The following is a 26,289-nucleotide window of genomic DNA, read 5'->3' as shown; positions in this document are numbered from 1 at the left end:
AGAGTGTTTATTGTTGCCTCAGTTTTCCCCATACTGCCCCAGAAGAGACTCCATTAAATCCAGCATGTGGTTCCACTCAGAGTATAATGTGTGTGATTTACCCACGATATGATAGTGGATGAAGGCCTAACAGCTCGGCCTCTGCACCATTCACCTCTCTCACCTCAGCACATGATCTCATGCTATAGATCTGCTGGCGGGGGATTTGCTTCAGGGCTTTGAGCCCCACAGGATGCATTCATGAGGATAAAATGTTCTATAACCAAATCTAAGTTCCGTGATGTACGCATTATGATATTACATTTATATCTTTCATATAAAGTAGATCCATTATTCCCATCGGGGGTCTCAAGTTATATTTACATTTGCATCCACTTGATCCCTAAGGTCTTGATCATCTTTTCCAGCTAATGTGTGCAGAAGACAAAAACAACAACTTGAAAACTCACAGGAGGTAAAAGTGATGCTCAGGAAAGCCAGGCGAATCCAAACTGCAGTGAAGATTTGGTGTAGAAACCAAAATGGGATTTAATTTGGGTTTCGATCAACGTCCTTAAACATGTAGGATCATGAACCTGAAACTGATTGTGTAGTCAGATATGAAGTAGAACCTTTTTGTAAATATAATAGCTTGACCCCGTTTGTATGGCTTGTTTGCACTCATAACCGCTAACACTGTTTTACTTTTGTTCGACATGATAAAGACATTTAACATATTCAAACGTCAGGACGAAGACATTTAAAGTCTCTCTTGCCTCCTTCTGAAAAAGCTACGGTCGGCAGATTTAAAAAACATCTTGAGGAGCCACTCAATTTCCAAATCCACAACAAATGACTGACAATCAGCCTTACTGTATATGAGCCAACGGATGTTGGCATGATTTACACCCTTGTGCTTTCTCCATTGGCAGTGAGTGGGAAAGTGACTGTGTGGACTTTTCCAAGCATGTGAGTGTTGGCACTGACCAGATGGATTGCGTTGTGAATTGAAATGCAAGCATGTAAACCCTGATGGCTGCCAGGGATCAGGCCTTCCCTCTATGCTGTACGTCTTGACAGAGAAATACAAGAAGGTTTTTTGAATACTGGCTGATTAGAACATATCGCCTTTGAGGTTTCCATGGAGAGGAAGGAAACATTCCCAGGGTGCAGTATATGTGGGGAGTGAGTGTGTAATAATAAACAGTCTTTATACAGCCTTTAGTCTGCCCTGATGATTTACCTGCCTGCTATCATGAGTACTGAGCAAATCCTGGGCTGTTCTACACACTGGTTATCAGATTATTTTCTCAAGGAAGTATGCAGTTGCTGTCATACAGTATATATACCCAGAGATACAACTCATGTCACACAAAGCAAGAAACAGGTAATGTTGCAAACATTTCAATTAATTTGTTAATGTGAAGGATTTTTAACATGATTAAACCGATTAAACTTCACACATCGACCTACAATCTTATTTAAGAATAGTCATTAACTTAAATGTAGACAGTTATTCTTACAAATGACTTGCTATGAAATGGTTAATGACTGCATGCACTGTAGGGTAATCATCACAGATCTCTCTCATTAAGGGTAAGGTTCCACTATCAACAACTCTTCCTAAGTCAGCTGACATGCTTGACTATACCAGAAACATGTCTCGGTCCACCAATAATATCTTCTCACGCAAAGACAAACCCGCATGAATCAAGCTGTCAGCTCCACAGTATAGTGACCTTAATCTAAGAAATGCTCTCAGATGTGGGACTCTTGGTCATTCAGGTTTAAAAAAGCGCCAGTGTTTTGCTTTTGCCCGCTTTTCCCTTTTGTGAATGCACTTGTAATTACACAGCATCCTGTCAAAAAAAAGGAAACATTAAACCTACAGGGAATGGGACACACTGTAAAAGGGAAGCGTGTATGTATATGTTGGCAGAGAAAAGCAGCAACAATGCAATTTCATAAAAAATCTATCTTAGGTTCTTTTCTCAAGGACCGTTTGTTTAAGGAGTGACTTTTATTGGCAACAAATAGTACAGATGCGGACAGCTTTCCGCCTCCTTCAGACATAAAACATCCAGTACAATGATTTAAGTCTGTGGATAGTCTGTGAAATGTTCAGTGTGTCTCACAATACAATTATCCACCCCATTATGATGTTACATCTAAAGTACCAATCGCAAACAATGTTCAACAGGAAGCCAGCAGCAGGTTAGCTCATTAGCTCAACATAAACACTATAACGGATAGCCTGGGGTTTCCTAAGGTAACACATCGAGCTATCAGCATCTCTTGAATTCACAAATGAGGCAATAGTTCTTTGTTTGTGCTCTGGATGTGCTAGTATTTTTGATTTATTAGCCTCAGACAGCCAGGCTAGCTGATACAGGCTATCAAAACTAACCATCCCTTAGCCGTAATTTAATATTAAACGGACAGATAATGCTATAAATAGCCTCTTCTACCTCTCAGAAAGAAAGTGTAATTGACAAAATGTTGCCTATAAAAATCCTTCATGTGACAGATGCCAGCAGGTGTTTTTAACTTAGCCAGCTAAAATCATGATTCAAATTCATCTCAGAGCCATTTTGTGATTAACTAAGAATACTATGCTGGTAAATTGGTGAACCATTGGGATTAAGCTTGATATGCTGTTAACAAGTTAAACATGTTACCAGTTAGTTGCTATCTATGTCTGTCTGCCTTTTAGTATTGAGCATGTAGTGTACTGTTCCTTTTTAAAGGTTTTTCACTTTTTAAGTCTAAAGAAAAAGATTCCTAACGTCAAAATGGAACAGAAAACTGTAACCCTGTGGACTGGATAGCTAAATTATGAGTAGAAACACAAAACATACAATAATTAAAGCTCCATAAGACCACGTTCTTTCTTTCAGTCTTTATTTCGAACAGATTAAAAAAATAAATGTGAAAAACAGAATACCGTATTGTTATAATACAGTATTTATCCACATTCATGGTAATAATTTGTATATTAAAAAAAAAAAAGTCTTCATATTAATAATAATAATAAATCATATGTGTCCGAAAGGGAGTAGGAGGAAGCAAATGCTTATTAATTCCCACCCTTACTTGATCAATGATTGTCCTTTAAATCATTATGCAAGTTATTCCTACATACATTTACATTTATACATACATATACAATCATTTCTCATCTTCAATTACCTTTCTTCATTCTCATATTTCAAAAAAGTGTTTCTGTACATCCTTTTAAACTGAATTATGCTTGTGCTTTGTTTTAACTCCTGCTCCAAACCATTCCATAAAATCACCCCACAGATTGTTAAACTCATACTTCTCAGAGTTGTTCTGACCTTGAGTTGTTTAAAATGTAGATTTCCTCTCAAATTATACCCCCCCTCTCTGTCTACGGACAATGTTTTTGTTGAGCTGAACATTTGTGAAAAAGTAATCTGTAGGTTCATCACCACGAGACCTTATTTATATCGTCTTCATTGCGTCCATTGGTACATATATTGAACCTCTCGATCATAGACGCTCTAATAAATAATTCTATATATGCTAACAGAGCACTTATATACTAATAAAGGACTGGCTTATCTATAGCCAGTTGAGTTGCACTTGAATGATTGGCTCTATGAAACCTGATGTACTTATATGATTCTGTTTTCCTCAAGGTTGTGTCTTCCTGGTCGAATGTACTTATTGTAAGTCGCTTTGGATAAAAGCGTCAGCTAAATGCAATGTAATATATGACTTGATGATTCCTTATTCAGCGTGCACATCCTGAAAGGTATGTAGAATGTATGACAGGTATTCCCTTGTTTATCTTCTCATTGAGTACAAGTAATGTGAGCTTTGGGAACAAACGCAGAGCAATCACAGCTGCCGTTGTACAGATGATCGGGACCAAGAGAAGGAACTGCTGGGTGACAAGGGAGTTCAGCATTGCAGCAGAGCGCTGGGGTATCTGAGCTGAATCGCAATGAAAGGCATTTGCCTGATTGTTCTTCTCCAGCGCACCGGCCTCAAGTAACAGCGTGATAGCCATCTATTACTTTTGTTATTACTTGAGTCAAATGGAGGGCATTTAATTCCTGTTCTTTAGAGTCGGGTGCCTCGTGCTCTGTGCTCTGCAACCACAAACCATTTTACAAATAAACCTTTTGAGACTTTTAGATACGAAGCGAAGATGAGAAGAAAGTGACGAAAAGAAAGATAAACGTAATAAAACAGTCTCGTCATCTAATTTTACTGCAAAGCTCGTTGCTAAATGTCTGACACAACCCGTTGTTGAGCCTTGGATGTGTGTGTTTGAAGGCAGCAGTGGAAAGCCTTTCAGTGTTGACACGTTCAAGTGACAGATACAGTTAATGACTCAACAAGCTTAGTGGAGCTGCTACATTCAACACAACCTCAGTGACATGAAAGAATAAGGACTGGATGGCATCACACACTTTTCGACTCCTCCCCTGTCCCTTCAGTCAGGGTGTGATTAGAGCCAATACAATCTTGGCCAACCTGCAGTGAGAGCGAGTGTGTGTGTATATGTGTGTGTGTGCGTCTGTGCAAGAGAGAGCGCGAGAGAGAGAGAGAAAAAGAGAGAGAGCAAAAGGGTAGCCACTCTGGTGCTCTCTGGTGGTTCTTCCAACGGCGTCACTGTTGCTTGGTCTCCAACAGTCCAACTGTGGCATTGTAGCTCCTGCAAGCTTCAGCGAAAACACAGCAAACTCCGCAAGTCCCAGTGGATTTATCTAAATGGATACGTCCGGATACTTTACTTCTAACAGTCTTTTTTTGCTTTATGTTAACGCTTCTCGGACTCGGAAGTGCTGTCACTCCTTGAACTAATATTGTTTCAGCTTTGTGGACACGTCTTTTTTAGAGAACATGCTTTGGTTGCCCGCACCAGAAGGACTTGCACTAAAAAAACAATCTTGGTCATCACATCTGGAAACATGGAAAGCCACTACTGCCTTTTGAACACAGCCAAACAGGAGAAATGTAAGCAGCAACTGCAAAGTCAAGAATAACTATTATCTAGTGAGGAGATTTATGATGCTTGTAAGGAAAGCAGGTTCTTCAGTTTTGTTAACGTGAGAAAAACAACCTGTAGCTTATTATAATGGATGGCAACTTGAGCACTCTTGCCTCCTCTGAGCTCAACAGAACTGATCCGTACCACGATGCGGTGGGCCCCTGGAGCCTCATCGTTCTGGTCATCATCATACTGACCATAGTGGTAGGTAACCTGCTGGTGATCATCGCTGTAGCTCGTACTTCACAGCTACAGACGACCACAAACATTTTCATTATGTCCCTGGCGTGTGCTGACCTCATCATGGGGGTCCTCGTAGTGCCTCTGGGGGGCACTATAGTGGTGACGGGAAACTGGAAGCTCAGTGACACGTTCTGCGAGTTCTGGACCTCTGTGGACGTCCTGTGTGTGACGGCGAGCATCGAGACGCTCTGCATCATAGCAGTGGATCGATATATAGCCATCACGAGGCCTCTCAGGCACAAAGTTCTCCTCAATAAGTGGCGTGCCAGGGTAATAGTTTGCCTAGTGTGGGTAGTGTCCGCTCTCATCTCCTTTGTACCGATTATGAGAGGGTATTGGAGAGATGATGACGAGGAGGCAAAAAAGTGCTACAACACCACTACATGCTGTGACTTTGTGACCAACAGGGCCTTTGCTATTATATCTTCTATCGTGTCTTTTTATATTCCACTGCTCATAATGATATTTGTTTATGCAAAAGTTTTTCTAATAGCCACACGGCAGGTTCAGCTCATAGATAAGAATCGCCTGCGTTTCCAGAATGATTGTCTAACAGCGCAGGTTAGCCCCTACATCAACAATATCCTGCCAAACGCGTGTCCAGCCCCGAGCACCTTGCAGAGAAAGAGCGCCAAGCGGCGGCCGTCACGGCTGATGCTCGTCAAAGAGCACAAGGCCCTGAAGACCTTAGGGATCATCATGGGGACCTTCACTGTGTGCTGGCTGCCGTTCTTTGTGGCCAACATCATCAACGCATTTGAAAGAGATATTCCCTCAGAGAAGATCTTCAGACTCTTAAACTGGCTGGGTTACATCAACTCTGGCCTCAATCCTATCATCTACTGCAGGAGTCCGGAGTTTCGCACCGCGTTCAAGAACCTGCTGGGATGTCCGTGGCTGCTGTTCACCCTGCGGCCAAATAGTTTTTATAAAGAGCTGAGGACTCGCTGCTCCTGCTTCCTATGGCAGGCTGAGGCGGGCACAGCCAGCTCTTTCCAGAAGTCTCCGAAGAGGAAGAGCGATGGCTGTGAGAGTCTGGGCAGCAGTATTGGAAGCAGACAAAGTGACAAGGCTTCCCCTGGTGCTCTGCGCTCCAATGGAAGCACACAGTTCAGCGAATTATCAGAACCAGAAACCACATTGTAAGTACCCTTTTTCTTGTCTTATTTTACCTACAGTCACCTATTTTTAAGTATGAGGAATGTTTCAAAAATGTCAATTTTCAACAAACTACATACTTGCTCGGGTAAAATCTCCATAATCATATTTTAGAGAGAATTAAGTGAATCATTTTGACAGCTTATGAACAGACGGACATCACAGACAATGACACATGCAACATCATGATAAATGCAACATTGGCATGCAAATTCAAACTCAGTTTTTTAACATTTTAGATTTAGATTAGATCAGTTATATTAAAGTAAAAGGATAATTCAATTAAATATATTTAAACGTATACACGATACTACATTTTGAAATCTCAGTGCGTCTTACTTGAGAGTAACTAATAGACCTTCGATCAAACCTTAATTATTTCAAGGGCAGTGGGGTGATTCAGAGTGTGAATGTGGACACTGGGTTTAAACTTTGTCCTTAGTTGCCTTTCTTCTTTCCTTTTTTACACTCTGATTTAAGGTGTTAAGTCTTACATCAGTGGTTACCATGTGTCATGTGAGCAGATCATTTGCACTGTGAAGCAGAAATGTGAAGACTAACAGAATCAGTGTCATGAAGAATTAAACAATTTCCATTCATTTCTGCTTCCGGACATCATGTTGCAGATTAGCCAAAACATGTCTGATCGTGTGCTTGTTTCAGTTTGATGAGAACTACTGCCAACACAATATTAACAAGCAAATAGGATCAAGGAAGTGATATGTCATGAATGACTTCAACAAAATCTGTATACAAAAAAGAAAATCAGGGAAATGTTACATTTCCAACAAATTTCAAGAAGAGTTAACATTTACATGTTCATTAATTATCAATACATTTGTCCTTTTACGAAATGATTATCCATTATTGGCTTGTTAAAGGTGGGGTAGGTAAGTTTCAGAAACCGGCTCGAGATACACTTTTTGTTATATTCCATGGAATGCTCTTAACATCCCGATAGCAATGAATATCTTAAGTGCTTTGACAAAAAATCCATAAAAAAATGTCATCTGTAGAAGCCGTGGTACTGTAAAAAGTACAATGGCCTACCTGCCTGTTAGCCTACCATCGGGGCACAAACTTATCTCGTGCCCTCATTGGTCATGTGCGCGTTCGTGTGTGTTGGAGGAGGGGCTCTGTGAGGAAGTGGCAGATTTTCTCCGGTTGTGTATTTTCAAATTCTAGCGATCTCGAGCCGGTTTCTCAAACTTACCTACCCCACCTTTAAGGTTGACCACTACTCTATGTATCAACTCATCCCCTTAATGTTCACTGTATTTATCGTTATGTGCAGTATTACCACCGATGCCATAGAGTGCCACAGTGACGCGTCCTAAAACCCGTAAGTTAGCATTTTTTCCAGTTCCGGTTCGTTCGCCAAAAAGCAATTTCTCCATAGGATTTTGGAAAATAGCTCGAAATAAGGTCTGTGGTTGACACACATTTAAGAGACAGATCACGTTTTGTTCTACGACATTAAATACATCAGCAGTGACTCCACTGGTGATTTTTGAAGAACTTACGTGTCTGAAAAACGATGGTTGTTAAAATGTGTCTGAATAGGACTACAGAAGTTGTACGTCACTACACCGAACACGTAAACACTCCCGCTAAGTTTGTTTTTCCCCGTGTTCTGCTTGAAAGCAAGTACCTGCCTCCTGCAAACGGTTAAAACAAACGCTTCAACTTGTAACATTTTGAATATGTATTTTTGAATATGGATCTTAAGTTGGCGTGACGTTGAAGCAGCGACCCTGCTGTAGTTTGTTTATAGCATAAAGTTAGCATTTTGCTTCTGGCGACTAGATTTATGATTAGAAAATTATAAAAGTAGGGTAGATATGTTGAGATTATCCGGCTGAACAAAATGTGATCCGTCTCATGTGTGTCAACCACAGACCTGATTTCGAGCTATTTTCCAAAATCCTATGGAGAAATTGCTTTTTGCCGAAGGAACCGGAAGGAGTTTACTTCCGGGTTTTAGGACGCGTCACTGTGGCACTCTATTAACTTAGCATCTTAGAAGTGAAAACGGTCCAATCACTGTAGATACAAATCTGGATATTCTTTATACTGTAACCACTTTGCATTTGAGCATAAATCCATATTCTGATATATTCTAATGCAGCGGTTTTCAAAGTGTGACGCGGAGAAAAAAAAACGTGAGAAAAAAAACGAGAAACAGTGAAATCTAGCTAGTTAACTTCAGCAAACTTTATGCAAGCGGCAACATGGATCGATTTTTTGTGAAGTTACCTGAAGTGAGCGAGGAGACAGCGTCTGGCAGACAACGGAGGAAGTATGACCACGATTATTTGAAGCTAGGATTTGGCAGGTCCTGGCAGGGGCGGACTGGCCATCGTGTGTTCTGGAGAATCACAGAACAGCCGGTCTTCAGTGGGCCGCTGACGGCCGGCTCGGTTCGCTGACGGCCGGCACCGCCCTTTATTTTAATTTTAATAATACTTACTTTGATCAAAAGCAAGTACCGGTCAAGGCTGCAGCCAGAGGATGATCTGCGTTTATTCCTGTCTACATTGCATCCCCGCATCACCCGCCTGTGCGCATCAAAGTCGCAGACTCATTGTTCCCACTAAAGTAGGGGTGAGTGTAAGGAGGCAAAGTTGACGTTCAGTGTGTTGCCGGGAGCATATAAGGATTTATCCATGATGTTGAAAATGTTAAAAATGTTTAAAAAAAACGTTTAAAACATAAAGATAAAAAGGTTTTAAAAAATTGTAGTTTAATGGTTTAAGGAGGTAACGCTACTCAGCCAATCAAATCGGTGCAGTCAGTGAGATAGATAGATTCAAACACACACATAGAGACAAGACAAGAAGAGAGAAACAGTCGGAGTCATTTCAAATGGCGTGCTCAAAAAAGAGAAAGGTAGACAGCGAAAACAGAGCATTTAATGACATTTTCTCTTACTGGACCTCTTTGAAATGCAATCGAATACCCTGCTGCATTATAGCAACAACAACAATAATAATAATAATAATAGCAATAATAATTGGGAGGGGGGTGCGGCTGTTCTTATGTTCTCTGAGGGGAGGCTCACCTACCCACACTTTGAATACCCCTGATCTATTGCATACAATTAAATAATTTGCAGTGGAGCAGAACAGAGACAAAAAACATTTCTGAAGAGTTGGGTTGCAGTCGAATAGTCCATTTAGCGTAGGAACCTTCCTAACGGAGTGAAATGACCCGGAAGTCTCTCAGTGGCAGCCATGACAAGTGCCGTTCGAATTCTCTAGATCAGGGGTCTTCAACTAAAATTCAACGAGGTCTAGAGAAAATCTCCCCATGCAAAGGTCCGGAACATCAAAATGTCTAACTTGCTTCATGAATTAGTGTGATATATATTGAAGTGACCGGTAGCTTTATCAACGTCTGCATGTAATCAACAACTGACTGCCAATCAAATAAAGTACAATTCAAAAACAACAATATTTATTGTCAATTAACATTGAACTATACAGTAAATACTGATATGTGTAATGTTCCTCTCGGGCTGCATTTACAAATAAAATAGAGAAAATAAATAAAATAGCTTTTGAAAATATGTGCATCTTAAAAGTGCTTAATTTGAGATAAATAAAATAAAGTGTAGCAGCAGCTTGAGTGTCCCTTTTTCTTTGTTAACCGTTTCACATCATGACTTAACAGTTTCAGACGATTATAGAACAATATCAGTCTTTACACATCATAACAATTGAACAGTTTTAAAGTTTCTCTTTCTTTCCCTCTTATATTGCAGTCCCTCACTCACTTTTTTAAAATTCAGTGTAAGAATTGAGCTCGAGCTTGTCCTGCCAGGAGTTTGTAAATCTGGGCCGACATGGTGTCAGGGCCATTCTCATACACACATGCAGGTGCTCATTGGTTACAGTGATGCAAACACAGGTATGGTGAAAAAAGAGAGAACTATTCGAAGCAGGAAAAAGACAGCGTAATATACCATCTGACCCTGTGCTATAATGCTTCAATTAACTGGCTATTCTTTATAATATACTCAGATCAATAGGAGACAGAGATGTTAAGTTAAAAATCAAGGGTTTTATTATTATTTACAGCAGGGGTGGTGGGGACCTTTTTCCTTTACATTTTTACAACATCCTCCGAGGGTCGTACAAATTATTGAACTCAACCTCTGCTTAAAAAAACTAAAATTACAGCCCATTCATTTGGCCTTTCTTTCATGCTGTGCAAAGAAAAAGCAACCTCTTAATCCAGATATCTCACCATGACTCACGCATGCATGCATGAGCACGGTGTGGCATGACCACAAAACAGAAAGATATGGACACAAGATGTGTGCAAATGTATTTAGTATCCTATCCATGTGAACATGATTTTAGTGGGGGGGGACCTAACCACCTCTAGGGGGGTCCGGGGGGCATGCTCCCCCGGGAAGATTCTGGTGAGTCGGGACAGAGAAAATGTCAGGAGTTTGGAAGTATTATAAAATTGAAAGCGAAGGCAGTGTAACAGCCAGATGCAATGTTTGCAAGAAGGAGGTTCCGCGTGGTGGAAAGAACAGAGCTACGTTCAACACGACCAATCTAATACGCTACTTGAGAAACAAACACCAACAACAACACGACGAGTACACTAGGGCTGTACCCGAATATCCGAATATTCGTTCGTTGGAGTACTATTCGGGTTTCAATTTTGTTATTCGGATATTCGTTTTGTTTGTTTTTTCCCCTTTTTTTTCAAATTTAATTTATTGAAATCTCCAATATCAACGTAAGAGCTTGTGCCTCTTCGGGGGGTGCTAACACTTAACTATAAACGTTATCGTTTACTTTCTCCGTCTTTATATGTAGATATAACTTTTCTCCGTTAATCTCCGTCATGTTGTTTCCATAGCAACAACAACTTCCTGTCAACAGCGCTACCTCTCCTTCAAAATAAAAGCATGTCCATAAATAGGAAGCCAAGCCAAATTACACTTAAGACATATACAACTGCAACGAAAGTAACAAACACAATGCGATATCCTTTTCAATTTCAAAGAACACAAATTGGGTTACATTAACAAATAACTATAAAACAACACAACTGTAGAATAACAAAATGAATGCCGTGAATACACCGAAATAGCCTACACGTGTTGAAGTGGTTCGCTGCTGATTACTATTGAATTGTGTTACTCCAGTAAGATGGAAATATCATACTTTGTTTATTCATGTTATGTTAAGCTGCTGTTGTTCATTGCATTAATACTAGACTAGTTAGTCTTAAGGCTAGAATTCTGCACTCTGCCACATTTTTATTTTATTTTATTATTTGTGACTGAATGTGAACTTGTGAAGCTAGTCAAGCTACCTCTTTCCAGTAGAGTTATTTTTGTTTTGTTACTGCACTATCTGCACTCAATTTGTTTACATGGTTATTTTGTGGTGGACCACTGATAAGCTTTATTTTTGTTTTGATCCAATGCTGCACAACTGAACTGATCCAATGCTGCTGTGAAAAAAAGAAGCTATATCCATGTTGGATAGAATGGGTAGTTGGGTACTGTCATTTAAATAAAAAAATAACCTTAAGGGACAACTGGAATGCTTTTTTTTCTCTTAATGCATTGCATAAATTTCAAGGACCGCCTACTTCCATCTACGTAACATTGCAAAAATCAGGCATATCTTGCCTCAAAACGATGCAGAGAAACTAGTCCATGCATTTGTTACTTCTAGGCTGGATTATTGTAACTCTTTATTATCAGGGAGTACTAAGAAGTCAATCAAGTCGCTTCAGCTGATTCAAAATGCTGCGGCTCGTGTACTAACCAGAGTTAGGAAAAGGGGCCACATTACTCCTGTTCTGGCTGCCTTACACTGGCTCCCTATAGAACACAGGATAGAATTTAAAATTCTTCTTCTCGCCTACAAAGCCCTTAATGGGCAGGCGCCATCTTACCTTAAAGAACTCATTATACCCTACTGTCCTACTAGGGCATTGCGTTCCAAGAATGCAGGGTTGTTGGTTGTTCCTAGAATCTTTAAAAGTACAATGGGAGCCAGAGCCTTTTCTTATCAAGCTCCACATTTGTGGAATCAGCTTCCAGTTTGTGTTCGGGCGGCAGACACCCTATCCGTTTTTAAGAGTGCGCTTAAGACCTTCCTTTTTGATAAAGCTTATAGTTAGGGCTGATTAGATTCAGCCCCTAGTTTTGCTGATATAGGCTTAGTTTGTCGGGGGACATCTTACTTCTTCCTTCTCTCTGTCTATACCCGTGTACACTCATGTTCCGATTAACCCAGCTTCCCCAAATGTCTTTCTTTTTGGTGTCTATATACGCTGGGATCCGGAGTCATGGATGATTCTGCGGTCCTGTGTCCTGGATCGCGAGCGCTGGATCTTGAGTCGTGGCTGTGGTCCTGGATCATAGGTCCTCGATGGATATCCTCGTGGATTCATCTTCCTATTATACACACATGCATTTCCAAACATTTGGACTACCTATGTTGCAAATGTATTATCTTTTCAATTTACACACGGCATCTATTGCACGTCTGTCCGTCCTGGGAGAGGGATCCCTCCTCTGTTGCTCTCCCTGAGGTTTCTCCCATTTTTCCCTTTAAACTGGGTTTTCTTTGGAAGTTTTTCCTTGTACGATGTGAGGGTCTAAGGACAGAGGGTGTCGTATTGTCATACTGATATTCTGTACACACTGTGAAGACCACTGAGACAAATGTAACATTTGTGATATTGGGCTATATAAATAAACATTGATTGATTGATTGATAAAGATCGGATCGGGAAAAATCGGTATCGGCAGATTGTCAAAATCAAATGATCGGAATCGGATCGGGAGCAAAAAAAGGTGATCGGGACATCACTATTTATAATAAATACATTTGTATTGATTTTAAGATTTTTTCATAGTTTATACAATCATACGTATTGGGATCATTTGTATTAATGTGGACCGGAGGGAGAGGGTGACGAGCATAAGTTTCCTTTTTTATTTCAATTCCAACTTTGGTCATGAAGAATATGTTTCTCTGTTGTCCACGTTCATAAAGCAAAGCAGCAGCATCAGAGCACGGTGCAGAGTCTCTAGATGAGTTTACAGTAGTCCCTCGTTCTTATTAAACATCCATGTTGTAGTCCGCTGTATAGAAAACTGTGGTTTCCATAGTTCCCCCACAGCAGCAGACGCACATTCATGACGTCCGCTGGCGCATCATAAACACGTCTGATAGTGAAAGTGCATTCGGATTCTCTAAAGTACCGCAGTCTCTTCTCCTAAATCCTTTTGAATTCTCTTATCCACTATCCCTTAACCCCGTGACGTTTCACTCAGAGGTCAAGGAATAGACGATAGGGTTAGACGTTAGGAGCTATTCGACTGCAACCTTGGCATCTGATACTGTAGGGCAGGGGTGTCAAACTCAAGGCCCGGGGGCCAAATCCGGCCCGCGACTTCACTTTATGTGGCCCCGCAAGAGCTTTCAAAGAATATAATACGTTTATTATACGGTTACATGCCACTTTACAGAAGCAGGTTGCCCATAAACTACATGTCCCACAATGCATCTCGTTTTGTGACATGCGCACTGACTTGCAATTATTTGCCCTGGACTTCTGCTTTCAAATCTAGTTAGTTATTACCCTATCCGATAATAATCCAATTCAGAGGCAATAATGTAATATAATACATTATTTTATATATATATATTATATATTTATATAGTTACAACCGGCCCTTTGAGTGCAACCATAATGCTAATGTGGCCCGCGATGAAATTGAGTTTGACACCCCTGCTATAGGGCGTCACAATACTACAAAACTAAAAGGGACATTTCATATCTTGGATTATTAATGCAAGTATAAATAATCATCTGAGGTATTAACCTGCTCTTTGATACCTTTTATCCATCTATGAATCCATCTGATGGTATGCAGTTATAGTATCATTGGTAGTGTGTTTGGGTTGGTTTCTAGCATTCATCAGGAAGCAATATAATTATTACATGTGTAGTTTCTAGGGAAAAAAAACTTCTGTCAATCATTATCTGGTAAGTGTCCAATATTGAAATGTAGATGAGTGTGACGTGGCTGTGTAAAACCACTGAGGGGTGTGACTGTTGAGGACATTTCCAAATGAGTGTGTCTCTATGTCTTTCGGAGGGCCTCAGTGGACCCGTCCAACACCCCCTGCAGCAGATACATTGTTATCACTCACACACAAGACTTCCCCTTTAACTCAAGAGGCTGTTTACAAGAATCCCAACCAATGAGAACACCTTGTTAACACAGGTGAAGTAGGGTTGGTGCAATATACGTTGACACAGGGCTTTCCATTGAATACACACTCATGCGGCTTTCACACCAGCGCTTTTCAGTTTCTAGCTCCGAGCGGGAGCTTTTCTGGTTCAGCTCCGGTTTCCCTTTTCAGCTCCCGCTCTGTGCACACCGCCCACTGGCGCCCCAGAGCTGCCCTTGCTGCCTCATGACGTCACCGTTTACATCGCTGATTTGCCCCCCAACGGCAGCCATTACGGCAGCTCACAACAACAACAACAACTGCGTCGGGTCGATGATCGTGTTGCTTTTAATCACACGAAGCCAGAATAAATTGAATAACGACTTCTCCAAACTTATACTTTTCTCCAGAGTGCCGTGGTTCATTGTTTATTAATGTGTTTCTGCAGCATTTACCGACCGCTGCAGAGCTGCTCTTCCACGGGAGTTTATTCTCCCGTTAGCTCCCGGTTAGCTCACACTGCAGCGGCCGCTCTAAAGTATCCACTGTCCGACTCACACAAGCAGCTGATGCATATCCCCAGTTCCCTTAGCCTAAGTGAATGTGTGTCAGTCTGAATTGACACTGTTTGGTATCACAACGCTGTTATGAAAGTTTCTCTGGTATAAAACGGGTGATGTTAGCATAGCAACCGAAGCTAAACTGACTACTTGCATCCGATAGCTGCAATAATACAAAACAACACGTCTGCCTCTCTCCACAATGATCGATAACAGTGAACGGATGGTCAAAGTAAGGTACAAATAAACAGAACCACACGAAGCCTGGTTAGTGTTGCCTGACTTTATAAAGTGTGTTTATAGGCACTACTGCTTGTAGGCAGGCATGACAGTCGACCCATGGGAGGTGGAATAGCTCTGGGAGGTGGGTTTAGTTTCCTGCACGCCTCGACGTAAGAGAGACGTAAGCGACGTCACCTCTTAGCTCCAAAGCTCTTGCCTCTGGACCGACAATTTTTTGGAGCTGGAAATGAAGCGGATTCCGGAGCTAAGAGCCGGCGCAGCTCCGGTGTGAACTGGAAAACCCGGCGCTTTTCAGGCTCTAGCTCCGAGCCGGAGCTGAAAAGGCGCTGGTGTGAAAGGGGCATAATACGTAATAATAGTAATTAGGAGCTTTGCTGGAAAGTCTTGACATATACAAGCTTTTTAAAGAGCGAGCTGTATCTATTATGTAAATGCCAGCCTATCTATGAGTATACATTTGTGGCATCTACATAACATTTAGAATATTGTTTTTATTAGTGGATTTTGTGCTCTTTTATTAACTTTATTAAAAACAAAAATGTAATAACTTATCATAATAACTAAACATTTATTCAAATATGATCTACTTAAGCAATAGCTCATTATATCACAGCGTCGGACCGAACCACGGCCAAATTTAAATAGTTTTTATTGGTAAATAATGATGTTCAAAATAAAATAGTCCCTCCGTTGCCTTCTGCACAAAACAGAGTGTGAGGGCTGTTCAAATTCTCAACTCATGATTCATTTAATTTGACAAGTGGCACAGCTCTTAAACTGCAGCCCTCGCCTTGCCATCTGAATTCCCACGAGTTATCCAGTTTTACGACAGCGGGATATCTGAGTTTAAATATATACCCAGCACTTGATACATATCATCCCTCTCTTCTCTTTAAACGGCATCCTCTTACTGGAATGCTACACACATAATCAATGAGGCTGTAAAACGGGAGATATTTGATATGAAAGTCTTCCTTAAAAGGAGCTTTGTGTGATCTGTGACTTACCGCAAGGCGAAAGCTCAGCGGACTCACCCTGAGCTTTGAACAGGATTACAAACTTAAGTGAGACCAGCTGCTTGAAAATGACTGTGGTAAAATGGTTGAGGCTCAAACACAGATTGTATCAGAGAAATATGTGACACACTTCCAGGTAGAGTCAAGAGTGCTTTAGTGCGTAGTTATTGAGTGACAAAAGGCCCCAGTTATCCCTGTCACCTTCAAGAGTTGTGTATCCAGCAACATAAAGGAGCAATGGAGCAGCACATGTTAAACCCTGCGAGAACATGCAGGTTTGTTTATCTCATTAGCTGAGGGTTGATACAGAGTGAGGCAACACCTAACACGACTGGATACCAGGGAAAAGCGTCTGCCTGCCATTATCACCAGTGACTTTGTTTTCATAGAAATACATGGAGGCGTATCATCGTGAGTCGCGGCCCTTATCAACATACACAGCAGCCTGCAGCTTCTGTCACGTATGCACCATGTGATATGACAAGTACAATTTTTCACAGAATCCCTGCATAACGGCATTTCTGGAAACAAGTGTTTGAAGTCGTGCAGCCTGCATTACTTTTTTTTTTACTTTTTATATTTTTCATCTTACTCTGTTTTTGTCATTTTGCTCTAAAGTGAAAAAGGCAGCTCCTGCATTACTCTTAATATGTGTATTAGAGTCATTGAAGACAATATTTCTATTTGTATTGGAAAAGCATTGCTGTGCGTTACGAGCAGAGGATGCTTTTTAGCACCGTTTATCCATGATTAAGGACACTCAAATTAAGCTAACAGAGAGTGGAATATTTTATTTCAAAGAATGAAGAGACGGGTTTAAACCAAGAGCGCATATTTCTTTACACAGGAGCACGGGAGAGCATGGAGCAATATGAATATTACAACTCGTGCTCAGGAAACACGCGTGCCAGCTCTGCTGTGACATCGTACTTAGGAACTAACTAGTGAGAGGAAGTAAATCGTCACATTTTATTAAAAAAAACAATAATGTGGACGAACATTATGGCTTTTATGGCCATCAAATGCACAACAACATATCTTATATGAAAAGCAGAAAGTGATGGCACAGGGATACAAAAATCACTGAGGCTGATCCGGTCAGATTTATCTTTAAAGCAACAGCTGACAGCTGGTCACAACGAGCAGTGAAAATACATGTTATAAACCAATAACATTACACAAAGGGAAGAGAGATGGAGGAGGAGGATGTCATTTCCAATATACACAAAATGATTGTGTTACTATTTCAGAAATATATTATAAGGACAAATATCAAAGGACATTTTGTTGACATCTCAGGTGTAAGTGGAACAAACTGTATCCGCATAGCAGCTAAATTACCCACAGCATGCTGAGTCCTCCCAGAGTGCCTTTGCTTTAATAGTGGATACTATATTAGTGCAGTATGAGATCATATGCAGAACATTTAATAACTTAAGTTATCTGTAATGTGCCTTGTACTGTGAGGGCAATGTGTTAGACAGGAATGTGGATTGGTGACAGACATTTGACACAGAGCTGTGATTGACAAGCTTTACACCAGTAGAAATACTCACATGTGTTGCTTAAGTAAAATGTTGGTTTCAGGACGGCCGCTTTGCACTCATGCTTTTGTCCTGTGTTGTGAACCCTGTAATTCTGAGCTGTTCTCCGCAGTGTGATAATGGTGCCTCCGACCTCACACACCAACTTCCATATTGTACATAAGGTTAGCTTAAAGGGAGATCAGGCCTAAGAGAGCATGAAATAAGGATCAGGAAAAAGCAAAACATGATGGTAGGAATCTGCGAGAAACCTCCAACACTCGCTTCCCAGCCGGCTGATATCAGATCACACTGCGGTGCACTTTCTACAGTAAATGGAAGCATGTGGGAACAAGGCAAACACTTATTAAGAACATTATGACTAACGTTTTAAGGCTTGAACAGATAAAAGAAGCAATAAAACCCTAATTATTTTTGCTGTATCTACAGCAGCTGAACTCAATACTTTGTATAGGAATAATAATGTGCAAAGCAATTTTTTCACTACACACTTTTACACTCTTGTGCCAGTTTGTTACACCTCCTGGAGCTAAACCAAATGCATTTTATAGACAAAATACCTCTTTATGATTTCAGAGGTGGTGCTTCTGAATAACATTGCATTATAGAGCTGTTGCCAGTATTATTCAAATGTACCGTACTTTTCGGACTATAAAGCCGCAGCAGCTAAATTGTCCGTCTGTCTTGCTCTCGTTCTGTCTCTCGGTTCCACTTTTACTTTGGCGCGCTACCTGTCTCACTCTTTTCCGGCCTCCAGCTTTTCCTGCTGGAGCCCGCCGCTTAAAGGTGGCGGGCGCGGACCGGTCATAGAGCCCATAGCGTTAAAGGTGGTTAATTTTACCTGTAAAATCCATAGATTTAGGAGGTTCCCTAGTGGCCGTTAGCTGTACAAAAAAAATGGGGAAAAAAGTCGCGGCTTATAGTCCGAAAAGTACGGTAATCAACTTGTATTCAAAAATGATAATCATCATTTCTTAATGCTTCCCCCCTTGGACAGCCCAACTGAAAGACACAAAATGCACTTGTCACAGATGACGGATTTATTTCTTTGTTCAGCTTATTTATCTTGATTGCATACTCCTAAATATGCGAGAGCTATGTCTGTGCGTGATTTACAAATGATCCAAAACCTTATGTGTGAATGTGAGATTTGAAAGAATGTGTAACATAATATCATTCCTTGAATCCTTTTCCATTAAATCATCTACATTCCTCCACTTAAAATGACTGAAACATACCACAGACTAGGGCTGAACGATTAATCGATTTTAAATCGAAATTGGAAATGATGCAATTATCAAATCGCAAAGCCTGCGATTTGATTTAGTTTTTTTTTGTTTTAGTTTTTTTCTTCTTGTGTGTCAGTCATCCACACCAATCAGAAGTGCTGTGCTCCACATGTACCAGTCATTGTTAACCAATCAGAAGTGGCCCATGATATAAGGTGATAGACAGATTGATCCAATCACCTGCCAAGTCTTTCTGAAATACTTTTCCAAATGGCTTCCAATGGAGCTTTAGATAGTTTCTGAGTCAGGTTAGTAATGCTCCATCACGTGTTTCTATTACAGGGTGAATCTTAAACTGAAGCTTGACTTTAAAGCAACCAGTGTGCGAAAAAGTACACGTCCCACCGTCCGGGACGTGTTATTTACAATATCGGACAAGTAGATCTTTCAATTGACTTGTCCGGTGGACAAGTGACGTTTTTCGGCCTGATTTATTGACAAATTATTGATAAATTCAGTTGACAAAAGGCAGAACTCATTCGCAAATTGTCCGTGTCCGCCATTGTTCGTTTAGAAATGTAGTTTCGGTTCTGCTTGTCGATTCCTAAAGGCCCTGTCACACTGTCCCGAAATTGACACCCGATGGACACACGATAAAGGAAATGTTCAAATTCGGCTGTGATCGTAGCAACATCGGGCCATTCGTGAGGGCATCTAAGCCATCGTATGACCGCCGGTGGAGTTTCTCAGGCTCCGCAGCAACTTCGTGAGCGGCAACTTCATAAGGCACTCGTGAGGGCATCTTGTCAAGTCGTGTCATCTTCGTGTTATCATCGGTGCATACACACTCACTCTGATCGGGGCGAATGCCCGATGGCACCGAGGATAACAAGATGCCCTCACGATGGCCTTACGAAGGGCAAAATTGACACACGAATTCAACACAAAAATGAACCTTCGCAAGGTCCTTCGGCAATTTTTTGGCATGCCAAAGATTTTGCCTCCGCTCACGAAGTTGCTGCCGGAGCCTGAGAAACTCCGCCGGCGGTCATACAAAGGCTTAAGATGCCCTCACGAATGGCCCGATGTTGCTACGATCACAGCCGAATTTGAACATTTCCTTTATCGTGTGTCCATCTGGTTGTTTTATTGCACAACAAAATCATGTAAACATATTATGTAAATAACCCAATTTGTGTTCTGTGAAACTAAAAAGGATATAATATATTATTTTGAAGGACAGTTGACAGGAAATTGTTGTTGTTATGGAAACAACATTACGGAGAAAACGTAATATCTTCTACATATAAAGACGGATAAAGTAAAGAACAAAGTCTGAAGATTTCAGTACAGTATCATAGTACTGTAACATAATTGTTTTTGGTACTTTCATTGCAGTTGTATGTCTTAAATGTAATGTAAATGTTGCCTTCGTGTGTGGTTCGGGGCCATCTTCGTGCGAAATTCACAATTCCATATTCGTGTGTCCATCGGGTGTCATCGGGACAGTGTGACAGGGCCTTACGGAAATGCATCTCGCCGCTTTCTGTACAGTTAACGGGGCGGGCGGAGCGGAGCGGGAAGTGTAGCACAGTGGCAGGGTTGGGAAGCAAAACTCGGTTCCGAGTAGAAACAGATAACAATTGTCCGGTACCGGGATTAATAAGAGTTGTGAGGACAGGAAGCGAGGCCGAGCCCCGCGGACTGCAGCTCTCTCTATCAGCTGATCGCTGCACGGTACAGCTCAGCGTCTCTCTCTCTCTTTCTTTCTACACACAGCAGATCCGCTGCCCGTTTAACAACCGCATCTTTGTCAAACTTTCTTATGTTCTTTCTCTAACACGTAATGAAGGTTATTAAGCGTTTTAGCTCCTGTGTTGTTAATATTGACCACCATTTCCTTTATGAAGTGAAGCAGCCTCCCTGTCTGTGTCCTCGTGCTGTCCGCACATCCCCGGACCCCCAGACTCGGAGGAGCACAGGGATGTCAGTATTGTTTATGAAGCAGGGTATAGAAAGTACATTATTGAAATGAAAATTCTATTTATTTTCTTTTACAAACAGTGAGCAGCTGCCCAGCTGCTCACTGAAAATAAATAGAATAAAAAAATATAATAGAATAAAAAGTTTGTAAAAGTAAATAAATGCGTGCAAGCGTCTTTGAGTTGTAGAAAGGCGCTAGGCCTATAGGCTATACATATAATGTATTATTATTATTAGGTTATGTCCTATGTGTTGGACATGTGTGGTTGGACTCTGTCTCACAGGCAGGTTGCAGTGTAACATCAGAGGAAACTGGGCCAATTGTACATTCTCAAACTGCACCACTTAGAACTAACTAAACAATGCAGAGATTATTTTTATATAATTGTATTCAATAACCGTAAGAAATTCAACAGTATGAAGTGATTTGTAAATAGGAATACAGATTTGACTTAATGTTTTCATAAATATATTTTTCTCCCAGTTTGTCATGGGACTTATTTTGACCCTCTCAAAGAACCGGAACCGAGAACCGAAAATAACCGGAATCAAAAAGCAGAACCGGAATCGTTAAAATCCAAACGATACCCAACCCTATGTGTGATGCAGTAAAATCTTACCGCTCACTTACGTTATCGGTGTCGTAAAAACCGTGGGAAAATGTAAAATACGATGATGAAGAAGAAGATTCCAGTGGCCCCAATTTGTGTCCATTCTGGACAAGTGAAAAATGTATTCGGACAAGTACATTGCCAAACTCACTTGTCCATGGACAAGTACTCTCGAAAAACTTTTTCTCACACTGAGCAACCCAACGGAAGTTTCATGTAAGTTTAGTTCTTTCACTCGTAGCTCGGGCTGCGGGGGTGCTAGAGACGGGAGCACGTTGATACGACCTTCCTAGCCGGAGATATAGCCGCATTTTACAATAAACTTCCGTTGGGTCGCTTAAAAACAAATATCGCAAATCGAATTGCAATATTTGTCAGAAAAATCGCAATTAGATTTTTTCCCCAAATCGTGCAGCCCTACCACAGACTACACTGATTATTCTTGACATATTGTACAAAGAGTTATTTTCCATAACACTATAGGGATCTGATGAACGCATATTGTTGTATCCTGCGTATGTTTTTTCTCCCTGTATGCAGTCACATTTCTGTGAAGTTCTGGGTCGTTTATGTCTTCCTGTGGAGACATGTAGTGGAGGTGATAGCATCAGAATTCCTGTCTTGCTAGGGAGTTTCACAAAACAGAAACATTATGAGGGTGGCCTTGCAATGGCTTTAACAAGTAAGTAAAAGGTAATAAAATGTGACCTTTCTTATCTGATAGAAACTGGAATGCTGTTCAGGGTATGATCAGATCGAGACAAAGAGTCATGCACAGAATTTGTTTATGGGATCACAGCTGCACGCTAAGTCGTAAGTTGAGGTAATAATATGATAACCTTGGCATCAGGTGCTTTTTATCAATGAAGTTAAAAAAATAGTATAAAGGATTAAGCGTTTTTGAGCATTAGGGAAAGCGCAATAAAAATCCCATGTATTATTATTATTATTATTATTATTATTATTATTATTATTATTATAATAAAAGTAGTGACATTCTCACTGTTGAATGTTGGCATTGTGGGCAATTTCATTGTGTCTACATATATCAAATTAGAGACTAGAATTATCTTCATTTAGTCTGACCGGTAACAAACTGTTTTAATGTTAATCATTTAACATATATACAATAAAACTTGGCAATGCACCTGCTACAACTAAATGTAAAAAGCAATCCTGACTGTGAATTATATCAAACAAGAATTAAAAAAGATCTATACGATGAATACAAATAACAACATATATTTCTTAATAACAAAGTCAGAATACGATTTTTACTCAAACCGATATATTCCTGCACTTTAACTTTATCTGCATATTGAAATATGAATGCTTGTTGTTTGTGCAGTACGTTGTCATAAGTCTTTTGTATTTTTGTTGGCACCTTAAAAAAAAGGAGTAGCTCTACTCTTCTCATAAGGCGCTTTCACACCAAGTACTTTGCCGTACTTAGTTCACGAGATATGCCAATGCCAGCAAATAAAATGACGGCTTCACAAAACTTTTTGGGAGTTTTACGGGCGTGGTTTGCAATCCGCCCAGCCAATCAGAAATGGGAAACTTTTCTCACACGTAAGTACCTGCTCTCTAGCAGGGACTGAAAAGGGGGTGGAAAGGTTCTCATGAACTAAGTTCTAGTTCCGGATTGTTTTGGTGTGAACGCACATTTTCGGAACTACTGTATACTGGGAAAAGTACTTCGGTGGGAAAGCGCCTAATGTATCTATATAATGACAATAAAGCATTCTATTCTAGATTTTGCATTTCTGAGTTGAATCAGATAATTAAGACATGACAACGTGTGTTGATTTATAGTGGAGTTGAAATGTGTCTGTAAATATGTGGTATTCACCTGTCTTCTGTCCATCTATTTTCAGCTTCACATTGCAGGAGACGGATTGATGAACTGTCTAATGTCAAGCTACTGAAGCAAACTGCAGTTGGTTCCCCGGACGTTACTGTGCGTCCCTGCTAAGGCTGGAAGAGCTGAGGAAACGTCCAACCACCGGCACTGATAACCCCGGGATTGACTGTAGAGAAAAAAGCGGATTTGGTCAGGAGGGGACATGTCTCTGAAGACAGGAAATGGACTGCTGCAGCTCGAATCACAGACAATAATGGCGCGTTTCCACTGCAGGCCTCGCTCGGTTTGGTTAGGCCTTATTAGGCCCGGCTCACTTTAATGCTGCGCTTCCATTACAGTTTAGTAGCTGGGGCAGTTACTATAGTAACGCAGTGTAGGCGGAGCCGTGACGTCATCTTCAATGAGCGCCCCAGAGAAACAACACAGCCGTTAGCTCTTAGCACTCAGAGCTCACAGCTCCTCATATCTGTTCGGAAACTAGACAAAAGTTAAACAAGTACAAACCACAGACTGCCTGTGTCATGGCGAATACAGTCGCTGGTTTATTTATGTCTGTATGCCGTTGTTGTGAGTGTGGACGGTCGGAGCATATATAACGTTAGCTTAGCCAAGCTCCATTTAGAAAACACGCATTTTAAAAGGGTTGTTCGCCTGCCGTCTGTCTGCAGACTTGTCAAAGCATTAATTCATGGTTTTTACTAACCGGTATCAGTGTGTTGTTACTTCGGCATCATTTTGAAACGTGCATTAGAATTTAATCACGGTAAAATATGTTCATTTTGTTGTAGTTGTAGCCCCCTTGCCCGCAATTCTCTCTCTAGTTTAGCATACTCAGCCCGACTCAGCCTGGTTGTTCCTGGCCCTAGAACCACGATTTTATGGGGCCAGAAAAAAGGTGAAAAAGTAGCCCCGGGCCAAAACTAGGAAACGCAACCAAAAACGGGCCCCGCACGGCTCGGCACGCTTAAAGCGAGCTACCCGCTGCAGTGGAAACGCGCCATAAGTGACACCAAGGTATCCTGAATGAGACGATGATGTTTTAAACGCATTCCAGGTAACCTTTGGACACAGTGTATGTGACTTGTGGTGTCAAAAGTACGAGCTAATTTTGTACAGTATATTATCTGGTAAGTTATCTATTTATGATACACTGAATACAACATTTTCTAACTTAATACTAAGTGGTGGTTCTGCTATGGTCGTCACTGTCAGTGTAATATAAGCTAAACTAAAGGGCTTTGCATTTAAATGTTACATTCTGATGTATGTCTTCAGTCTTAATCTTTCTCTTTCAAGCGTTAAAGTCACACAATACTATCCTATTTAAATCCAGTAGGGTTATGGAGTTGTTTTCAATTCTGATTGACTGGCAGGTAAATATGTTATCGGCACAATCTTAACATATGTTCTCTAAACATTAACAGTCATTATAAATATTTTTCTAAAAAGGTACAGTATTACAAATTGCAGGTGACCATAAGAAAACACATCTGCTACATGCTATGTTATCAGTCACACCCTACCTTGGTATAAGCTCAATAACACACTCTGAAATGTCCAAAAATAGAGAAATAATGGACCGGATGGAGGAAAAATCATTATTTTTGTTATATCCGGACACCTTGTTGTGTGTTATTACGCACATCATCTGTTGCATTGAAACTGTGTAATATTGTTCATGTATGCTCTGTATGCAAATTCACTGCCACAAAAAATGAGTGCAATATGTTGACATTTTAAAACTACTGAGTTGATAGCATTAAAATATTTTACTTTGAAACCGATTTATCTCGATTCATATATGTTGCAAATTGCCTCTTGTAAATGTAATGTCGTTTTTAATAGGAAGTTCCAGTGTCCAATATTAAATACAAAAACAGCATTATTCAAGTACGCACAGTAGAAAAATAGATTGGCCTCTTCCTAATATGGCTCTATTATGTTTGACTGGTATGGCAGTTGCGATATGTTTGTGATATAAGAGAGAAGAGTCATTTTTAAAACAGTAGTCACATTATTATTGAAAAATATTATAAAATGATCTCGGTGTGATTTTCTTCTGAATACAGGTGGGCCAGGACTTCTCTGCAGCACCACAATACCTTTACAATATCTTCACATATTTTGGACATTGTATTTGTCCATATTACAGTTTCAATAACATTTGGATTAAATGTGGAGCCATACTTCCTTCCCCCCTTTGACCACACACATCTTCAAACTTATTCTGAACCTAACTATACAAAGGTCTGTGTTCCCCCTCATTGAACCATCTGCGATCTGGACATTTGTTATCCTCTGTAAAGTGTCCTGACTACATCCAGCTATGTTGTGATGCTATTGCAGTTACACATTTTGACAGACATACAGATAATATAAAGACATAGCCGGCCACATAATGGCTTTTCAGTTATTTTCCAAAGACCATATTTTGCTGAGATGACACACCGACTCACAGATAAAAAAAACAAAAAACAGCCAGTCCTACTATTAAAGGTGGGGTAGGTAAGTTTGAGAAACCGGCTCGAGATCGCTAGAATTTGAAAATACACAACCGGAGAAAATCTGCCACTTCCTCACAGAGCCCCTCCTCCAACACACACGAACGCGCACA

The 26,289-nt window shown here is 40.6% G+C and overlaps 1 protein-coding gene across 1 annotated transcript; it reads left to right on the top strand.

The window, feature by feature from the left end:
* Positions 1-4,669: 4,669 nt before the first annotated feature.
* On the top strand, positions 4,670-25,417 carry adrb3a (adrenoceptor beta 3a). Its single transcript, XM_034091516.2, has 2 exons — positions 4,670-6,387; positions 23,689-25,417. The coding sequence occupies exons 1-2, from the start codon at positions 5,090-5,092 to the stop codon at positions 23,711-23,713; spliced, it is 1,323 nt and encodes a 440-aa protein (XP_033947407.1). The 5' UTR covers positions 4,670-5,089; the 3' UTR covers positions 23,714-25,417.
* Positions 25,418-26,289: the final 872 nt, after the last annotated feature.

Source organism: Pseudochaenichthys georgianus, chromosome 9, assembly GCF_902827115.2.
Source record: "Pseudochaenichthys georgianus chromosome 9, fPseGeo1.2, whole genome shotgun sequence".
Classification (NCBI taxonomy): Eukaryota; Metazoa; Chordata; class Actinopteri; order Perciformes; family Channichthyidae; genus Pseudochaenichthys; species Pseudochaenichthys georgianus.
This window is presented reverse-complemented; position numbering and strand designations above follow the sequence as displayed.